General features: G+C 32.4%; 1 protein-coding gene across 1 annotated transcript; it reads left to right on the top strand.

Moving 5' to 3' along the window:
• Positions 1–14,886: 14,886 nt before the first annotated feature.
• Positions 14,887–18,950, top strand: LOC132068744 (beta-amyrin 28-monooxygenase-like). Its single transcript, XM_059462433.1, is given in 4 exon segments — positions 14,887–15,898; positions 15,900–15,933; positions 17,676–17,863; positions 18,350–18,950. Coding segments are annotated over 4 exon segments (1,446 nt in total). The 5' UTR covers positions 14,887–14,980; the 3' UTR covers positions 18,656–18,950.
• Positions 18,951–19,189: the final 239 nt, after the last annotated feature.

Below are 19,189 nucleotides of genomic sequence, written 5' to 3'. Positions count from 1 at the left end.
AAAGCCATGTGTGAAATTTTGATGATTGACAAAGTGAAACTACAATGCAAAGAAACCATGTCCAGACAAAGTATTTGAACAATGCTAGACAGGTGATGGTTGAGGTTTAAAAGATATTCCAAACACAGTGATATGCAAGCAAGCAGGATGGTTGGAACTGGTCCTAGACAGATGCAGAGCAAAAGAGATGAAGATGACTCAGTCCTAGAGCAGTTCATTGAAGAATAGAACAAGCATGAAAACATGTTCTATCAAAAGAGTCAACAGTTGCAGTAGAGGAATGATTCAGGTTATCACGTGCAGTGGATGAAGACCCAGACGTGAAGAGATCATAAGAAGAGAATGTGAAGGTGACTTAAGGCTTAGAGAACAATGTTCAGAAGAAATTGTTCAAGTAAAGAGAGTTGCAGACAAAACATATCAACTAGGTCTGCAAACATGTTCCAACATAGAAAAAGGACATGATCAGAGTCAAAGAGCTAGACAAGACTGAAGACATGATTTATTCCAGCAATGAATAAATCTAAATAAAGAAGAAGACAGACACAGAGCAACACATGATTAATTAAACATGACTGTCAACATGTTCCATCATCCAGCATAAAAGCAGACTCAAAACAGAGTTGCAGGAATGAATGCGAAGGGGAAGATGAAATAGGTTTATGAACATGTTCCATCTCAGACAGAGCAGAGATTCAAAGACAGACAAACCAGGTGGATAAAATAGGTTGGTGAACATGTTCCAGTGAAAGTCCTACAGTAACTAGGATTTACAGATTTATGGTAAAGACTTGGCGGTCAAGTATGCAGATTTCCTTGCCATATTTATTGGGATTAGTAAGACTTCTACAAGGACAAGAAGTGGACTCAACAATGCAAGAATCCAAATACAATACAAACCCTAACATCTCATGGGCCTACTCGAAGAGGGTTTTGTGTTTGCCGACCTGCTATGCACTCAATGTTATAAATATCCAAGTCTTACCACGAAAAAGGTTTGCGCACCCACAAAGATAGAATTCAGAATATTGAGCGATCGAAAGATATATCAAGAATATTCAAGAATCCAGGCGTGCGTCCCTAGTGCAAGAAGAAAGATTGAAGGAGTAGTTCTACTGTATAATGTTTTCCACTTCTTAAGACTAGAAAACTTGTATTAGGTTGGGATATCGAGTAGTACTTTATCCATTTTATTAGAAGCAGTCAAGTTAGTACAAAAACATTATAAATTCATCTTCAAGTTGGAGATAAACTTAAAGGTTGCTTTCTAGTCAGAGGTTGATTAGGAAGATAGGAATTAGAGGTTAGTTCCTAGGTTACAGAAGTTGTAACTTGAATTTGCAGAGGCTCATCATTGTAGTGGAGTTTTGGAAAAATCCTACAAAGGTGTAGGTCGCAGTTTTTATCACCTTTGTGGGACGGGTGGTTCCATGTAAAAACCATTGTGTCTTTTAGTTTCCTATTCATTATTTTGCAAACACGTACGTAGAACAAGTAGAGCAACATGTTCTATCCTTAGGTGAAAATTAGATATTGATCAGGATAAACACTTAGGTCGTGCAACTACAACAGACCTTTTTAAGGCAACTGAAGAAGTATGAAGAGGTGTTAGAGTAAAAGGCCAATACTGGTAAGAGCAGCTTCCTAATTGCATCTCATGCATCTAGAGGTACTCTCAGAAGAATTTCTGAAATGACAGGCTTCAATCTAGGTAATTTTCCTTTCACTTACCTTGGTTGTCCTATTTATCTTTGGGAGGAAAAGAATCCATTATATATTTTGCTGATATTACTACTAAAATTCTTAAGGTGATTGGAGGTTGGTAAGTAAACTTACTATCACATGGTGGCAAAGCTATTATTATTCAGCAGGTTCTTCAACCTCAAACTTTACATCTATTGGCTGTTATATCTCCACCTAAAATTGTTTTGAAACTAATTGAGAAATACTTTGCAAATTTCTTTTGGGGTCAAAGTGAAGGGAAAAACAAGTACCATTGGAGTGCTTGGAAAAAACTTTGCTATCCTAAAGAAGAAAAGAGATTGGGGTTCAAAGCTGTTGGCATAAAGCATGTAAGTTCTTATGATTGACAAAGTAAACAAACGAGGCAAGTGAACCAGGTATACAAACATATTTTATCTCAGATACAGGTGATGATCTAGGAGAGAAAAAGTCAAAGATTGTTCTTTGGATAATGGTGATGAAATAGGTGGATGGACATGTTCTATCTCAGATAGTGAGAAGATTCAGAGGCGAAAGAAGCAGGTGCTTGAACCAAGTCCAAGAACATGTTCCAGATCACAGTCCTACTTGGAGTAGGATTTGTGTTTTAATGTAAAGACTTGGTGGACAAGTTTGCAGGATTTCTCGCAATATTTATTAAGATACTTCAGACTTCTACAAGGACACTGAAGTCGCGTTGAAGGAAGGAATCCCAAGTCAACTCAAACCCTAACTCTCATAATGGGCCTTACTATGTAGGTTTGAGTTTATCCGACTTGGTGCATAACCTAAAGCCATATATATCCAAGTCATACCATGAAGAAGTTTCACGTACTCACAAAGAGAAAAATTCAAAACTTGAACAAAAACTGTCAAAGCAAGAGATTGAGAGTTCTGATTATTAAAGTGCGCCCTAATACAAAGAAGAAGATTGAAGATCCTGTTTGATAGAGCTTATGTTTTATGGTTCTTGAGTCTAGATTCGTGTATTAGGATTGTTTATCGAGTTGTACCTTTATCAGCTTTCATAGAAGCAACAACTGTAGGTATAAATGGTAGTTAAATTCAACTTCAAGTTGGGATAACTTGGAGTGGGCTCGACAATCTAGGGAGATTGTTAAGATAGTTTAGTTCCTAGGTTATAGAGGCTGTAACTTGAACTTGCACAGGCTCACGGTTGTAGTGAAGTTTGGGAAAAAATCCCACATAGGTGTAGGTCGTGGTTTTTTCACCCTTGTGAGCCGGGTGGTTTCCATGTAAAAATGATTGTGTCTCTACTTTTCTTTCTTTATTATTCCGCAGATGCTAGCTTGGAACAGGTAGAGTAACGTGTTCTACCCATGGGCGAAAATTTGGTATAAAGTAGGATAGATAACGAGTAGTGCAGTATATAAAAAGCCTTAACATATATTCAAATCTCTTTTATTTTAAAAAGATGGTGGAAATTTAGGACCTAGAAAAGTTTATTGGCTGATTACTTGATATCTAAATACTGCATAAGAACTAACTCTGTAGCTAGATGTTGGAGCTCAGGTCAGTCTCACAGCTGGAAGGAATTGCTTGAATGTAGAAACACTGCTGAGCCCCATATGTTCTGGAAGATTAACTCTGGCACATCACTTTTTTGGTGGGACAATTGGACTGGCCTTGGTCCTCTTGCTAAGCTCCTAGAACCTGGTCCAAAACAAGGAAATAATAAGCTTGAAACTACTGTCCCTCCTGATCTGCAGAGTCTTATTGGCAAAATCCAGAATGTTGATCATACACTTCATGACACTTGTATATGGACAATGAACAATGATGGAAGCTTCGCCACTGCTTCTATTAGAGAACCCACAAGGAACCGAAGGAACAAAAATGATACCTTGAAGAGCCTTTGGCATAAGTCCATCCCCTTCAAGGTTGCTTTCCTTAATTGGAGGATGATTAAAAGAAAGCTACCTATGGATGAAATGATGGCCAGATTTGGACAACAAGTAGCCTCTAGATGTAATTGTTGTACTAACCTTCAATATGAAACAGTTGGAGGGTGAAGTTGCTGAAAGAATATGATGTTTTTTTGCTAACCCTATAGCTATTAAGATGCAAAAGGGCTCCATGAAACAGCTAATGTGGAGCTGGTGGGAAACTCACTATTCCCATGCTTTGCATAAAACTCTTTGCAACATACTTACTATGTACATAAACTGGGAATTATGGAGAAGAAGACGTACCAGTAGGTATGGGTAGATTTCTTACTCTGTAAAACAGAATTATCAATCAAGTTAATTTTCAAGTCAAAGTCCTACTGTATAAACACTTTACACATATTAACCTTCACTTGTCTTGGAAAGATATTTGTGCTATTACATGTAATAACTCAGCACCTATAAGTAGTATCCCAGTTTATTAGAGCAGATCACAAGGATAACATTTCAAACTTAACACTGATGGGAGCTCTGTAAGAGAACTAATGAAAGCAGGAGCAGGAGGCATAATCAGAGATCAAGATGGAAAGATGATCCTAGCATACTCTGAATCCATTGAATTATGCAGCAACAATGTCACACAGATCAAGGCTACTCAAATCGGGCTTCAATATTGCTCAAATTTGGGGCTGAAAAACATCATCCTAGAGATGGATTCAAAGCTATGGTGGAAATAAGCTAATGGTGGAAACGATCAAGGGCATCAGCAAACCCTCTTGGAGATTTCAACAGATGGCACAAGACATTCAAGAAGGATTGAACAAACTAGAAGGCTCAGCACAACATTGCCACATAGAAGCAAACTCAGTAGCAGGTATTCTATCAAAACAAGGTTCAATTAAGGGTTTGATAGTGTCTTCCAAGATCCTCAACACTTACCTAAAACTGCTATTGGGGCCTATAGATTGAATAGATATGGCATGACCAAATTCAAAATTAGGAAAAAGAAAGTTGGCATTGGCTAATAGAGTATAGATCAAATGGTGAATCTCTCTAATTTGCAGATTCAACATTTGTTCAAAATCCTTTTGAGAGCTTAGTAGTTAGAGAGGAAACCCCTCTGTGGAGTGCAAGAGTAGTCTGTTACTCTTGTGGGAGTTGTTACTTTGTAACTATCCTTTTTTGCTCATCAGTTATGAATAAAATGAAAATTTTGAGTTAAAAAAAAAAAGTACTGGGATTAGTTCCTCAAACTCTCATAAATTGGTATTTTGATAAGAAAAAATTGTCTATGTGAATATTTTGAGCTTAAGTGTTATGGGTGAAAGTATGCACTTAAGGCTCAATGTCTTAACCGTTAGCTAAATCTCGAACAGAATGCAGAAAAATAGGTAGATATACCCGCTTATCTAGCTAGCTCAGATCTCAAAAAAGTAATTGAATGGTTTAAATAGATGTAATTACTTGTTTATGTGCAATTGTTTGTATTGCTTAGATTCAGTTCAGGCTTAGATAAATGTGATCATATTCAGCTCGGAAGAAGTAGTCAAGCTTCCAATATGTGAGTGCCAAGAGGCATGGTTTGGTTACCCCACACTTGTAGATGCTATTGTTTGTTTTGGGAGATAGGCTGACACTCCCCATACATGACCCCAGTTGCACGTATGCATGACCAATAAAACTTTTCAAAACAGATAATTTCTGATAAAACCAATTTTAGATGTATAACTCATCTCATGTTTAGCTTCAACAGATTACAGTATTAATTTATGAATTACTGGAATTTATTTAATGCATGTCATAATATTAATTTCACTCAGAAAGTATTATATCCCACTAGGCGGTCATCAGTGAAACTTACTGAGTACTGTATTGGTGGTACTTAGTATGTTTTGGCCTATCTACTTTTTGGTGGTAGGTATTGAGATTTGAGACTGCATATATAGGTCAAGAGATATATGGCTAGATTCAGTTATCATTGACCCATTGATGAGCTATGTTGATTCTTTTCGGCAGTGGCATGTTCCTTTCAATTTACTTTATGTTTCAGACATATTACTATTCTCAGGGAATGCACTGTAGACTTATATATTCAGCTCTCAGTTAGAGGCTCATGACTTGTTAGTGGACATAGTATTTCGGATGTTTTGCGTTAGACTCTATGATAAATCTATTGGACAATTTAAGAACTCCACATATTACTAGAAATGATGCTTTACAGTTGTCAATTCTGCAATCAGTGAAGTTTAGTAGCAACTATCAGTCAGCTAGAACATGATTCACTCGACGGGTAGTACAGGTTGGATGTCAATCACGTTCCACCCAATTTGAGAGCGTGACAGAACTATCAATTACTTTTTTCCACTTCTTTTTAGAACATTCATTAGAGTATGAGTAAGGGGTAAAATAGAAAAAGAAACTTATTTTTTTATAAAATAACAAATATTTTCGAACAATCATTTTTAACCAAAGTGACAAATAAATAGGATAGTAACGACTGCTATTTATTTAATCAACACTTTTAGAAACTTACATCAAAACAACAACCAAAATTTGTTGGTCACTAGGTGGGTGGGATGGAGAAAGTAATATTATTTTGTAGTGTTTGGAGTTTCAGTGACAACGAGAATATAATGACTAGTAGGACGGCGTTTTCCTTGTGAAAAGCCAAAAGATCGATCCACAAAAACACAAGACAATGAATCTTTATTCAATCTATGTGAAACAGATTGCTTGTTAATGTCCAGCAATTTTCCAAAATTTACAACCAACCCTTTAACACCCTTTCTTTTTAGGTTACTCCATTCGAACTATGTATACAAATGTAGAAAAAAAAAACATTATTAATAATATACTCACATGTTCCGTATTCACCGCAAAATGATAGAAGAAAGCGTATAAAAATTACATACCTCAAGTTTTCATGTATGTAGAGTCTCATATTCATGTGTCGAAATCTCAGTGTCAAAATTCACGATATTAATCTACCCTCGCTAATTTTAGTAAAGATGACCCGATCGAATACATATAACTAATATAAATGACTTTGTAGTGTAGTGAATGTCCAAATTTTTTGCTGTAGTGACGCTACTATATATAAAAGGGATAAGGCACCATTACCCCCTGAACTATACCCGAATTTGCTACGACACACCTTACCTTTCCCTGGGCCCTATTACCCCCTAAACTTATTTAAAACGGAATAATTACCCCCTAAACGCTGATGTGGCAAAGAGAGTGTGTTTCACTCTCTTTAAGAGAGTGAGAAACATAAAAAAGGGAAAACTTAATTTTTTTTTTCTTAAAAATCTGCATTTTCTTAAAAATTTGAAAATAAATCTAGTCTTCCACATTTAGTTTTAAAAAACGGGTTTTCCACATGTTAAGAAAATAATTAATTTTTTCAAAATTTTATAAAAATTCAGCTTTTTTTCACATTTTGGCAAGAAAAACATTTTCCGATTTTATTTGAAAAATAAAAGTGTCCTAAGAAAATGAAATCAAGATTTTTTAAGACATTTTAAAAAAATAATCAAGTTTTCCATATTTTTAACAAATCCATTTTTCCATATTTAAAAAAAAATCATTTTTCAATTTTTTTTTTCTTTTTCCATATTTTTAACAAATCCATTTTTCCATATTTAAAAAAAAAATCATTTTTCAATTTTTTTTTTCTTTTTCAAAAACGGTTTTAAAAAAAAAAAAACAAATTTTTCAATTTTTTTTTATTTTTAAAAAGGGTTTTAAAAATCCTTTTTTTAAAAGAAAATTCAGTTTTTTAATCCATGTTTTTAGTTTTTTTTTTTTTTTTAAAATGGGTTTAAAAAAAATCAAATTTTCAAATTAAAAAAAAAGACGGGTTTTAAAACTCATTTTTTTTTTAATGAAAATTCAGTTTTTTATTTTTATTTTAAAAAAAATTGACACGTAAGCTGAAAAAATTAAAAAAAAAAGAAGAAAACAAATAAATACACATGTGGCAAGGAGAGTGTATGTCACTCTCCCATATGAGAGTGGGCATCAGCGTTTAGGGGGGTAATTATTCCGTTTTAAATAAGTTTAGGGGGGTAATAGGACCCTGGGAAAGGTAAGGTGTGTCGTAGCAAATTCGGGTATAGTTCAGGGGGGTAACGGTGCCTTATCCCATATATAAAATACAATAAGGTATTTCTACCACACTATGTTGGTCACAATGACCCAAACTGTGTTAGCATGGTCATCTATGCTATGTTAATGACATTGCTACCCTTACCTGCAAATTTCATCTTAATTCAAAAGTTTCTCTTTCATCATTCAATTTTTACTTTTTCCCAATACATGGAGATTTCTCATAAATAATTAATGTTGATATTTTCCCTCCTTTTTGTTGAAATTCTTTTTTTTTTTTCCATCAAAAAACCAAATACCATGTTGAGAAAATTAAGTATTTTTCCAACAATAAAATTTCTTTTAACAACAATAAAATTGATAAATTTTCTATATTTGATAGATGTAACAAAATTTTAATTCCCAAAATTATTACTTTGAACACAACACACCTATTATGATGAAATAAAAAAAAATCTTGTGCTTAATTTTGTTGTTATCTCTTTGTCAGACCGATGTATAAAAAAAATCATATGTTATAAAAATATGTTACTATTATAATTGAATTTTTCTTGGAATCAACGTTCCATATTAAATTTTCCTTTTATAACAGCATTTTACTTATAACTTACTATTATGGTAAACTTTTTCGTAAAATTACCTCGATCACTAAAGCAGCCAAAAAGTATCCGAACAAGTAATGTCATTTATAAAGAGGTTTGCTTGTATATTTTTTAAAATTTAAATTATATCAAACAAAATGACAAAATTTATGTGTACATAATTATAAAACTTAAAAATATATCTATTAAAACTGTCGCCCGCTAGAGTATCATTACCTCCACACAGGCCTAGGATCGAGCTGAGCCCAAATGAGCTAAGTTCAATCGAGCTTCTTACAATTAGAGCTGTCAAAACGGCCTGGCCCAACCCATTTAGGCTAAGCCCATGCGGGCTTTGAAATTTGACCGGCCAGATCGGGCTGGCCCACCATTTTAATGGGCCTCAAAACAATAAGCCCAACTAATCACTACGTGGGTTGAGGGCCTGGCCGGGCCAACCCACATTTAAAAAAAAAAATCATAATTCTTTTAGTAAAATAACAATCATAAGAAATAAAAGTTTATGTTAATGAATTCAAATTAAAATCAACAAGAAGATCATATAAAATTATAGGTGAAACACATAAATACAAAAATAAAATATTATATATAATATAGAAATGTATTACATGGATGAGAATTGAAAAGGAGTAAATACACATTGCAAGGGATAGGAGGGGAAAAATATGTACCTCTCTATAACAACATCATCATGTAACAACACTTCTCTATAATAGTTAAGTTTTTTAAGAACCGATTTTTTATGTTACATTTTATTCTACTTATCTATAACAACAACAATCGTCTTGTTAAAAGTACGCTCTTTGTAAAATCCCCCCCCCCCCCCCCCGATAACAGCTATCTTCTTTTTTGGTAATATAATAATTAATTATCTTTATAAAAATAGAATATCTATGATTACCAATATCAATTCAAGCATTGTATCACCACTAAGAGATTGGAATCTACGAAACAATTTACAATTATAAATTTCTTCCATCAATGTTGAATAAGTTTCAAGTAGTTTTAAAATGTGTGCCTTAGAACTTAAAATTTTATACATTTAGTTATGAATTTACTGAAATTGTTTTAACTTTCTTAAATACTTAGTTAGTGAATATATAGAAAATAGTATAAATACATAAAGTGGCACTCGGTAGAACAAGTTGTTGTCTGGCGCCACTGGCGCAGGCCTCAATGTTCAGCCTGCGATGCCTGAGATTGAATCCCATGGGGGGCACATTTTTATAACTGCTTTGTTTTCTACATTTAATTTGAGAATTACAGGATATTGGTCTTCTTTTCTTACTTTTCCTTATTTTTATAGAACGCTGCTAAATGGCCACACAAATTTGGCCCAAATGTGGCCACACTTAGTGAAAAGACTACCATAATCCTTAATCTGATTTTGCAATATTTTCCTCCAAAACGCACTAATAAATACAATAATTCATTCCTATTCCAAAATACATTGAGCAACTAAATATGATCCATGTTTTCACACAAATAAAGATGAAAAGTTGTCACCTATAAACTTTAATATACGTCTATTCCAACATGAATTCAAACGAACACATCAATAACCGATCACATCAACAGCAAAAAATCATGAACCCAAACGAAGAAAACCTGAATGCAACCAAAGTTTCTTTGGCGGTGCATGAAAAAATTAATACAGACGAAGAAACTGTACTCATTGTAGATGATGTTGTGATTTCGAGAGTCGAATGAGTTATTCTTTGACCGTAATTTTATCATATGCCTTTTAAATATTTAACAATTATTATTTATTGTGACTTATAGTACGTTATATGTAATTATCAAATATGTAAATTTATTTCAAAAAATTTAAAAATTCTATATTCAAATACACAATCAACATTAAAAATTTGAATTTCGAAAAGCGAAAAATATCACATAAGAAAAAAAGTATAATCTATAAAACAAAAGCAAAAATTAAGGGAGAGCTCATAAGAAAAAACAATTAGCAGCAAATAAAGAAAAGGAAAGAAAAGAAGAAACAAAATAGAAAACGAGAGAAGAAATAATCACATCAAAATGCAGGGATTTTAGCTAAAACTACTTAGTCACGAAATTAGAACAATTAGAAGTAGGACTAGCAATATATGCCCGTGCGATGCACGGGCCGAACGTGTTTATTCATTTTAATTAACCAGTTTTTAAGGTTTATATTTTGTAAATAATTTTTAAAAATTTGTCATTCTCATGATAAAGAAAGTTGTTCATCGATGTGAAAAAGAAAATTAGTAAGAAGGCGAGTGAAAATTAATATTTGGATCCTAGATTTTTTCTTTTAAATTCTTTAATATCTCATATGTATACCGACAAGTTAATATCCATGTCAATTAATTACCTGTTCAGATCCAAACAAAAGAACCATTGTGTTGTATATATTGGATTTTTTAAAAGCAAAACTAATAAAATATTTTTATTACATTAATATGTTAATAAGGGGTAAATTAGTTACATTATAATTTTTTATATTAACAATTATAGATAAAAATAATTGTTATAGAGAAATCAAAATTAGAAAGATATATGCTATATCGTAAATCACCAAATTAATTCTTAAATAACGTGAAAAGTCAAAAGTAATTGTCCACGTTAACATATCAAGAGAAAGAAATTTTTCTTCTTCTTATTTTACCCTTCACATTAATTACTGATTTTCAAATTATTTTCTAAAATTTCTTTGAGAGTATACTACACTAATAAATATGGATATTATGATAAAATATATACTTCATTTATTAATTCTTAAAGAACGTGAGAAGTCAAAAGTGAACAAGTAAAAGTGGACGGAGGAAATAAATATGTCGGAGAATTGTTCGTCCTCTCTTCATGTTTAAAGTACTGAGAAATAAGGAAAACGGGAATAAAAGTCGCTCCCTTTATTAGCAAGAGATAGGAGTATGATAGTAAAATATATCTTTTATTTATGATTTCTTAAGGCACATATAAAATGGAAAGTGGGCAAGTAATATGGGACGGAGGGAGTATATATTTTACCGTAATATTCATATTTATTGGTGTATAATATCAATAGCCTTGGAAAATGATTTGAAAATAAGTAATTAATGTGAAGGGTAAAATTAATAATAAGAAGAAAAATCAATGTGGACAGTAAAAGTGCACGGACGGTGCATACATGTTACATGAGAAGATAATAAATATTCAGTACTATGACATATATCCACATGGAATTAAAAAGTAGTTGGTTAAAGTGTCCAATTTATTGTCCACGTGGAATTAAAAGTAGTTGGTTGAAGTGTACAATTTATATAGCTCTTGGTACAAGTATTCGTTGCGTGTACAATTTGTAAAGCTTGTGGTACAAGCATTTATGATGTGTTCGTCCACTCACCACACTTATAGATAATAGAATAGAAATAAAGAAAAATATAGAATAGAAAAATAGACATATATTTTTAGTAATGTAGCCAAGTAATATGGGACAAAGGGAGTACTCCATTTATTAATTCTTAAAGAGTGTGAAAAGTCGAGTATAGTAATGTGACCAAGTAATATGGGACGAATGGAGTACTTCATTTATTAATTAATTTTTAAAGAATGTAAAAAGTCAAGTATAGTAATATGGCCAAGTAATATGGGACGAAAGGAGTACTTCATTTATTAATTCTTAAAGAACGTGAAAAGTCAAGTAATTTGCCCTAGTAAAGAAGAGAATAAATATTCAATACTATAATATATATCTACGTGGGATTTATTAATTCTTAACGTGAAAAGTCAAAAGTGAACAAGTAAAATTGCACGGAGGAAATAAATAAGTGCATACGTGTATACATGAGAAGAGAATAAATATTAAGTACTATGACATATGTTCACGTGCGATAAAAAAGTAGTTGGTTAAAGAGTACAAAGCCAAGTAATATGGGACGGAGGGAATACTTCATTTATTAATTCTTAAAGAACATGAAAAGTCAAGTATAGTAATGTGGCCAAGTAATATGAGACGAAGGGAGTACTCCATTTATTAATTCTTAAAGAACGTGAAAAGTCAAGTAATATGGGACGGAGGGAATACTTCATTTATTAATTCTTAAAGAACGTGAAAAGTCAAAAGTGAATAAATAAAAGTGCACGGAGGAAATAAGTATGTGTCGGAGAAGTAAAATTAAAGTGCATACATGTATACATGAGAAGAGAATAAATATTCAGCAAGAACGTGAAAAGTCAAAAGTAAACAAATAAAAGTGCACGGAGGAAATAAATATGTGTCGGAGAATTAAAATTTAAGTGCATACGTGCATACAAGAGAAGAGAATAAATATTCAGTACTATGACATACGTCCCCGTGGGGTTTATTAATTCTTAAAGAACGTGAAAAGTCAAAAGTGAACAAGTAAAAGTGCACGGAGAAAATCAATTTGTGTAGGAGAATTAAAATTGAACTGCATACGTCTATACATGAGAAGAGAATAAATATTCAGTAAGAACGTGAAAAGTCAAAAGTGAATAAGTAAAAGTACACGGAGAAAATAAATGTGTCTGAAAATTAAAATTGAAGTGCATATAGAATAGAAAAATAGACATATATTTTTAGTAATGTAGACAAGTAATATGAGACGAAGGGAGTACTCTATTTATTAATTCTTAAAGAATGTGAAAAGTCGAGTATAGTAATGTGGCCAAGTAATATGAGACGAAGGGAGTATTTCATTTATTAATTAATTCTTAAAGAAAAAATATAGTAATGTGGCCAAGTAATATGGGACGAAGGGAGTACTTCATTTATTAATTCTTAAAGAACGTAAAAAGTCAAGTAATTTGCCCAAGTAAAGAAGAGAATAAATATTCAGTACTATAACATATGTCTACGTGGGATTTATTAATTCTTAAAGACGTGAAAAGTCAAAAGTGAACAAATAAAAGTGCACGAAGTAAATAAATAAGTGCATACATGTATACATGAGAAGAGAATAAATATTAAGTACTATGACATATGTCCACGTGAGATAAAAAATTAGTTGGTTAAAGAGTACAAGTTATATAGCTTTTAGTATAAGCATTCATTGAGTGTACAATTTCTAAAGCTGTTGGTACAAGCATGGGAAGCTGTGTTAGTCCTCCTTCCATGCTTATATATAATAAAATATAATAGAATAGAAATTTGACTTGAGAACCAATAAGGAAATTACTAGTAGCATCAGTTCCAGTATAACGTTCTTGAAATTGAAATCTCATTTATAGTTACTGTTTTTGCAACCAATGATTTACAACTGGATGCTTCTTGAAAATTGGTGTCTTAAATAATGATCTTGAGATTTCTAGCATAGGATGATTTAAAAGATTTTGACCCTGCACTCTTTACAAGGTCATTTAGCATTTTACGATTTCTTATAATAATTTGTTCTTATTTAACCCGACCCAAGTAATGTTCCTATCAATTTGCTAAAACAAAATTTCCTTTTTTGACTAATCGACAAGTTACTTTCCGAAACCAACTTCAGCAAAAGAAAAAGTTATTACAAATGTGTTGTGCAATCAACTTTATGACGGGACGTTAAGTTTAGTAGGAAGACTTTTTGGTACCCATTAAAAGGACCATTTTAATTTTTTCAATCTAATTGAGAAATAAGCACTAAAACTTGATACTAATAACGAACTTCTTAGCACGATTGTGCTGAAAAATATTAATATTGTCATTTTCAAATAGATTTCTACTTCTTATTCTTCTATTCTCAATTGTTGAAGTTCCAATTTCCATGCAATTTGATCAATTGGGGATATTGAAATTTAAAATATATGTATAGGTATGTTTTGACTTCATGTGAAAGCATTTGCTTCGTGTGGGATTACAATGGGTATGTTGTTGTTGTGTGAAAACCTTTGCTTCTCCTTATTTTTAGCAAACTCTTTAACCTATTTATCATTAATGTAAAACATTTATGATATAATTAGTTTTCCCTCACTATATAATAATTTTTTAACTAATTTTGTAAATATATTGTCTAAGAATTCAATGAAAAGGAAATGGCTTTTAAATTTAAAACATCTACATGTGTCTTTTAAATATTTTCCGGAAGATTGTTGTGGACTAAGTAGTTGCAAAACCATTCTATTTAACTTCTTATTATGGTGTTGTGTTGCTGCTTCAAATAATATTATACAATTTTTGTTGTGATGTTTAAAGTTTAAATAGTGAAGTTCTAAGATCCTAAAACACCATGTATAAAATTCGTCATAGATTATTTAAGGCTATTATTTAATGTTTTACAATTTGTGAACACTATATTCCCTTAAACCATAAAAAATTTATTATAAGCATGGCCTTAGAGGATTTTACACCAACCCATTTACACTTTTGGATCTACATAATTTGCTTTTATGCCAAAGTTGGTCTATCTTGACTTTAAAATTAACATATTTACTCAATGACTCCCCCACCACTCCACTACAATCAAATAAAAACAATAATCAGAATAAGCCCGAAAAGAAAATTACATTAACCTTCTTAAGAGTAGTCATTAATTACAATATGTCAACCTCATAAAGTATACGTGCCTATATATACTACCTAAGTTCTCCCCATCCATCCAACCTCATCCAACAAAAAGAACTCACACAAAGAGCATTTATTTTAAAATAGTGTGACAACTTATATTTGTTAGAAACAAAGGCATGGAGTTCTTCTATGTCTCTCTTCTTTGCCTATTTGTTTATTTGATTTCCCTCTCCCTTCACTTCCTCTTCTACAAGAACAAATCCGCCTTGTCCGGCCCCTTTCCTCCGGGCAAGACAGGGTGGCCTATAGTTGGAGAGAGCCTCGAGTTTCTCTCCACTGGTTGGAAAGGCCACCCCGAAAAATTTATCTTCGATCGTATAGCTAAGTACTCTTCCATTGTCTTCAAAACTCACCTTCTAGGTGAACAAGCCGTTGTTTTTTGTGGTGCCTCGGGCAACAAATTCTTGTTTTCGAATGAAAACAAACTAGTACAAGCATGGTGGCCAAATTCTGTTAACAAAGTCTTTCCATCTTCAACACAAACATCTTCTAAAGAAGAAGCTATTAAAATGAGAAAAATGCTACCGAATTTCTTCAAACCCGAAGCGTTGCAACGTTACGTTGGTATCATGGACCATATAGCCCGACGTCACTTTGCTTCCGGATGGGAAAATAATGATCAAGTTGTTGTTTTCCCATTAGCAAAACGTTACACTTTTTGGTTAGCATGTAGATTGTTTTTGAGTGTGGAAGATCCTACCCATGTGGCTAAATTCGCAGATCCTTTCGATGTTTTGGCTTCTGGTTTGATTTCTATCCCTGTAGACTTGCCTGGAACACCATTTAATCGAGCAATTAAGGCTTCAAATTTTATTAGGAAAGAGCTAGTGGCGATTATTAAACAAAGGAAGATTGATTTGGGAGAGGGGAAAGCATCAGCAACACAAGATATATTGTCACACATGCTCTTAACGTGTGATGAAAATGGGAAATTCATGCAGGAGTTGGATATTGCTGACAAGATATTAGGGTTGTTAATTGGTGGACATGATACTGCTAGCTCTGCTTGTACTTTCATAGTTAAGTATCTTCTTTGAGCTTCCAGAGATCTATCAAGGAGTTTACAAAGGTAACTACAACACTCATTTATTTTTTTAGTTGTCCTATACCCGAGTATTCATAATTAACACATAGTTTCACCTGCTATAACATGTAACTTACTATTTTTTGCATGTTACGAATACGTACCTTATATAAAATGTTATATTTATAGCATCTTATAAGACCATTTACACCATTTTCTTAATTTAACCAACTATAACAAGTCGATTATCGTTTGGTTGCCATCATGTTTTTCTATAGATCATTTAATATAAAATAATTTGTCTTTTAAATAATTTGATAGTGCAAAAATAATTTACACCATTATAACCCTTCTTTTCATCTCGAAAATTAAACATGATATCATAGTCGTATAAACGTCATTTTGATACTAGACATCCACACACAGTTAAGATTGTATCTTTTCCCATGCAATTTTGAGTTTAACATGTGAATAAGTATTTGTGGGTGCATAGAACGAAAATTGGGAAAAGGAAGTTTCATTTTCTTTGCTTTCTTAGTAAACTTCTATGTGTGTGTGAACATGCCCATATTTCAAGAAAGCTACTCACTATCTTTTGAAACGACCAAAAGTAAAGCTAGCGTTCGATATACCTGACTGAGCGCACTAAGTGACTAGTAGGATATTTAAGTACGTAATTTACGGTTTTGAATTTTGAACAATATTCATAATTTTTGCTCTAAAGTAAACAAATTAAACTAATAAGATCGTTTATTAAAGTGCAGTACTACTAGGTGTGAGCAAGATATAATTTGGGTTGCCACCTTCTTTTGGTTTTAATGAGGATCATCCAATCACCAACCCTTTTACCTATTTAAAAGTATTTCATTTGTACTATCGTGATATGCATGGCTAAAAAGTATTCTCTCCATTCTTTTTTACTTGTCCAGTATTCTAAAAATAAATGTTCATTTTTACTTGTCTAGTTTGGAAAATCAAGAGATAATTTATCCACTACAAGAAAGTATAGAAATGACAACAAAAAATTTAATATTTGACAACAACTTGGTTTTATTGTTGGCAAATGAACTTTTTTGTTGCCAAACAATTTAATTTTGTTGCCATAATATTGATTATTGTTGCAAAAAGTACTTTTGGCAACAAACAAAAAAAGTTGTTGCACGTCCTTGCAATAACAGCCGTTGGGAAAAGTTTATGAAATAATTTTATTTTTTTGTTGCCAAAAGTACTTTTTGCAACAATAATCAATCTATGGCAACAAAAAAAAAATTGTTACCAAATATCTTTTTTCATGTAGTGATTATTTCATATCTATTTTACCCTTATTATAATTATTGGGTTGGAAACTTCAACGAATTGTTAGTGACTGTACAACTTTTAAAGTATGTTTGATTGATTTCAATTATTTTAATTATTTATAATAATTAGTGGTAATATAGTAAAATTATCATTTTATTTAATTCTTCTGAAGGGGTATGCCAAGTCAAACATGGACAATTAAAAATGGATGGAGGGAGTATTACTGGTCGGTTCTACTAGCATCTACAAAATTTAATCTCTTTGTGATCTGGCCAGGGTCACTCCTGTGGTTTTTGTCCATGGACAATGTTTACACTTTAATGTAATTTAACTAATTATAGTAGATTGGTTATCACAGATATTGTTTTGCTTTAAATACCATATTAACTGGACAAAAAGTAAATGTATTTATCTTAGATCACTTTTCCTTCTATTTTCTCCTATGCTGAAAGCTTACAATTATTCTTTTTGTTGTTCAAAATATATAGAGCAAATGGAGATAGCCAAATCAAAGGCTCCAGGGGAATTATTGAACTGGGAAGACGTTAAAAAGATGAAATATTCATGGAATGTTGCCTGTGAAGTATTAAGACTTGCCCCACCACTTCAAGGTGCTTTTAGGGAAGCCCTTGCTGATTTCGTCTTCAATGGTTTCTCCATTCCAAAAGGATGGAAGGTAAATAACTAAATACATATCCTCTTAACTTATATAGATTGATAGTGTAAGTAACTAATATTCTAATGATAGATATGTGATAATACAGGATGGACATATAGAATGTGATTATTCTATTTTTAAGTGTACCATATACTAATTGCAAGGAAGGATTACTTTCTTGTTGTACGTCAACTTAATCTGATATTGTGAAAAAGTATACATATTTTTGTTTATGATGTAGTTCCTCCTTTGTTTGTCATGGATACAGTTATATATGTTGACAAAATAAGAAATTACTTTTGTTGGAACAATATCAAACTACTATAATAGTAACCTACTCCTTCAGTACTGGTACACTGTGACCCTAGTTTTTGTTATGAATCGCTTTAACTTTTAATATGTAATATCACTCTCGGGGCACAAATAAATTTTGGAGTTTAATAAGCTCTAATGGCGTTAACTATTTACCAAACTCTAATTTCTTTTATGGACTCATATATGCAGATATATTGGAGTGCAAATTCTACCCACAAGAGTCCAGACTTCTTCCCTGAACCTGAAAAATTTGACCCTTCAAGATTTGAAGGAAGTGGACCTGCTCCATACACATTTGTACCATTTGGTGGAGGACCAAGAATGTGCCCCGGAAAAGAGTATGCTCGTCTAGAAATTCTTGTTTTCATGCATCATCTTGTTAAAAGATTCAAGTGGGAGAAAATTATTCCAGATGAGAAAATCGTCGTCAATCCGATGCCGATTCCGGCGAAGGGACTCCCCGTCCGACTCTACAGTCACAACCAGCAGGCATGAGCAGGACTGCAACAAAGGCTTATTATAGTAACAAATTAAATTTGTAACTTATATTACTTATTCCTTTTCATGTTTCTTTACTTATTGTTCTCTTTTTATTTTTTGGTGTCCCCTTAAATTTATTTGGTTTGTATCCTCTTATTGTTAAGGCACTTTTAGATGTGTGACCAATAATTAGTGTTCAATCTCCATAAATTAATTACTTGCATCTACATGTTTCGTTTTTTTAATAGAGTTTAATTTATACGTAATGATAGTGTAAGAATATTACACACTATCACGTCACTTTTATCTATTGGTATAAGGTTATCCATTACAATTTATAAACTACAAATCTATTTACATCGTTACTATATATAAATTATGCTCTTTTTAATATAGTTAACATAACTTGGGATGACTAATTGCAAAAGCAATAGTTCAATGTCATTAATGTGATTCGACATCATGATACAGCGGCCACTAAACTATCCATTTAGGACATGATGTCGACGTTTCGCTTAGCAATTACAAATGTAGCAGTAATATGTACTA

Source organism: Lycium ferocissimum, chromosome 8 (assembly GCF_029784015.1).
Source record: "Lycium ferocissimum isolate CSIRO_LF1 chromosome 8, AGI_CSIRO_Lferr_CH_V1, whole genome shotgun sequence".
NCBI lineage: Eukaryota > Viridiplantae > Streptophyta > Magnoliopsida > Solanales > Solanaceae > Lycium > Lycium ferocissimum.
This window is presented reverse-complemented; position numbering and strand designations above follow the sequence as displayed.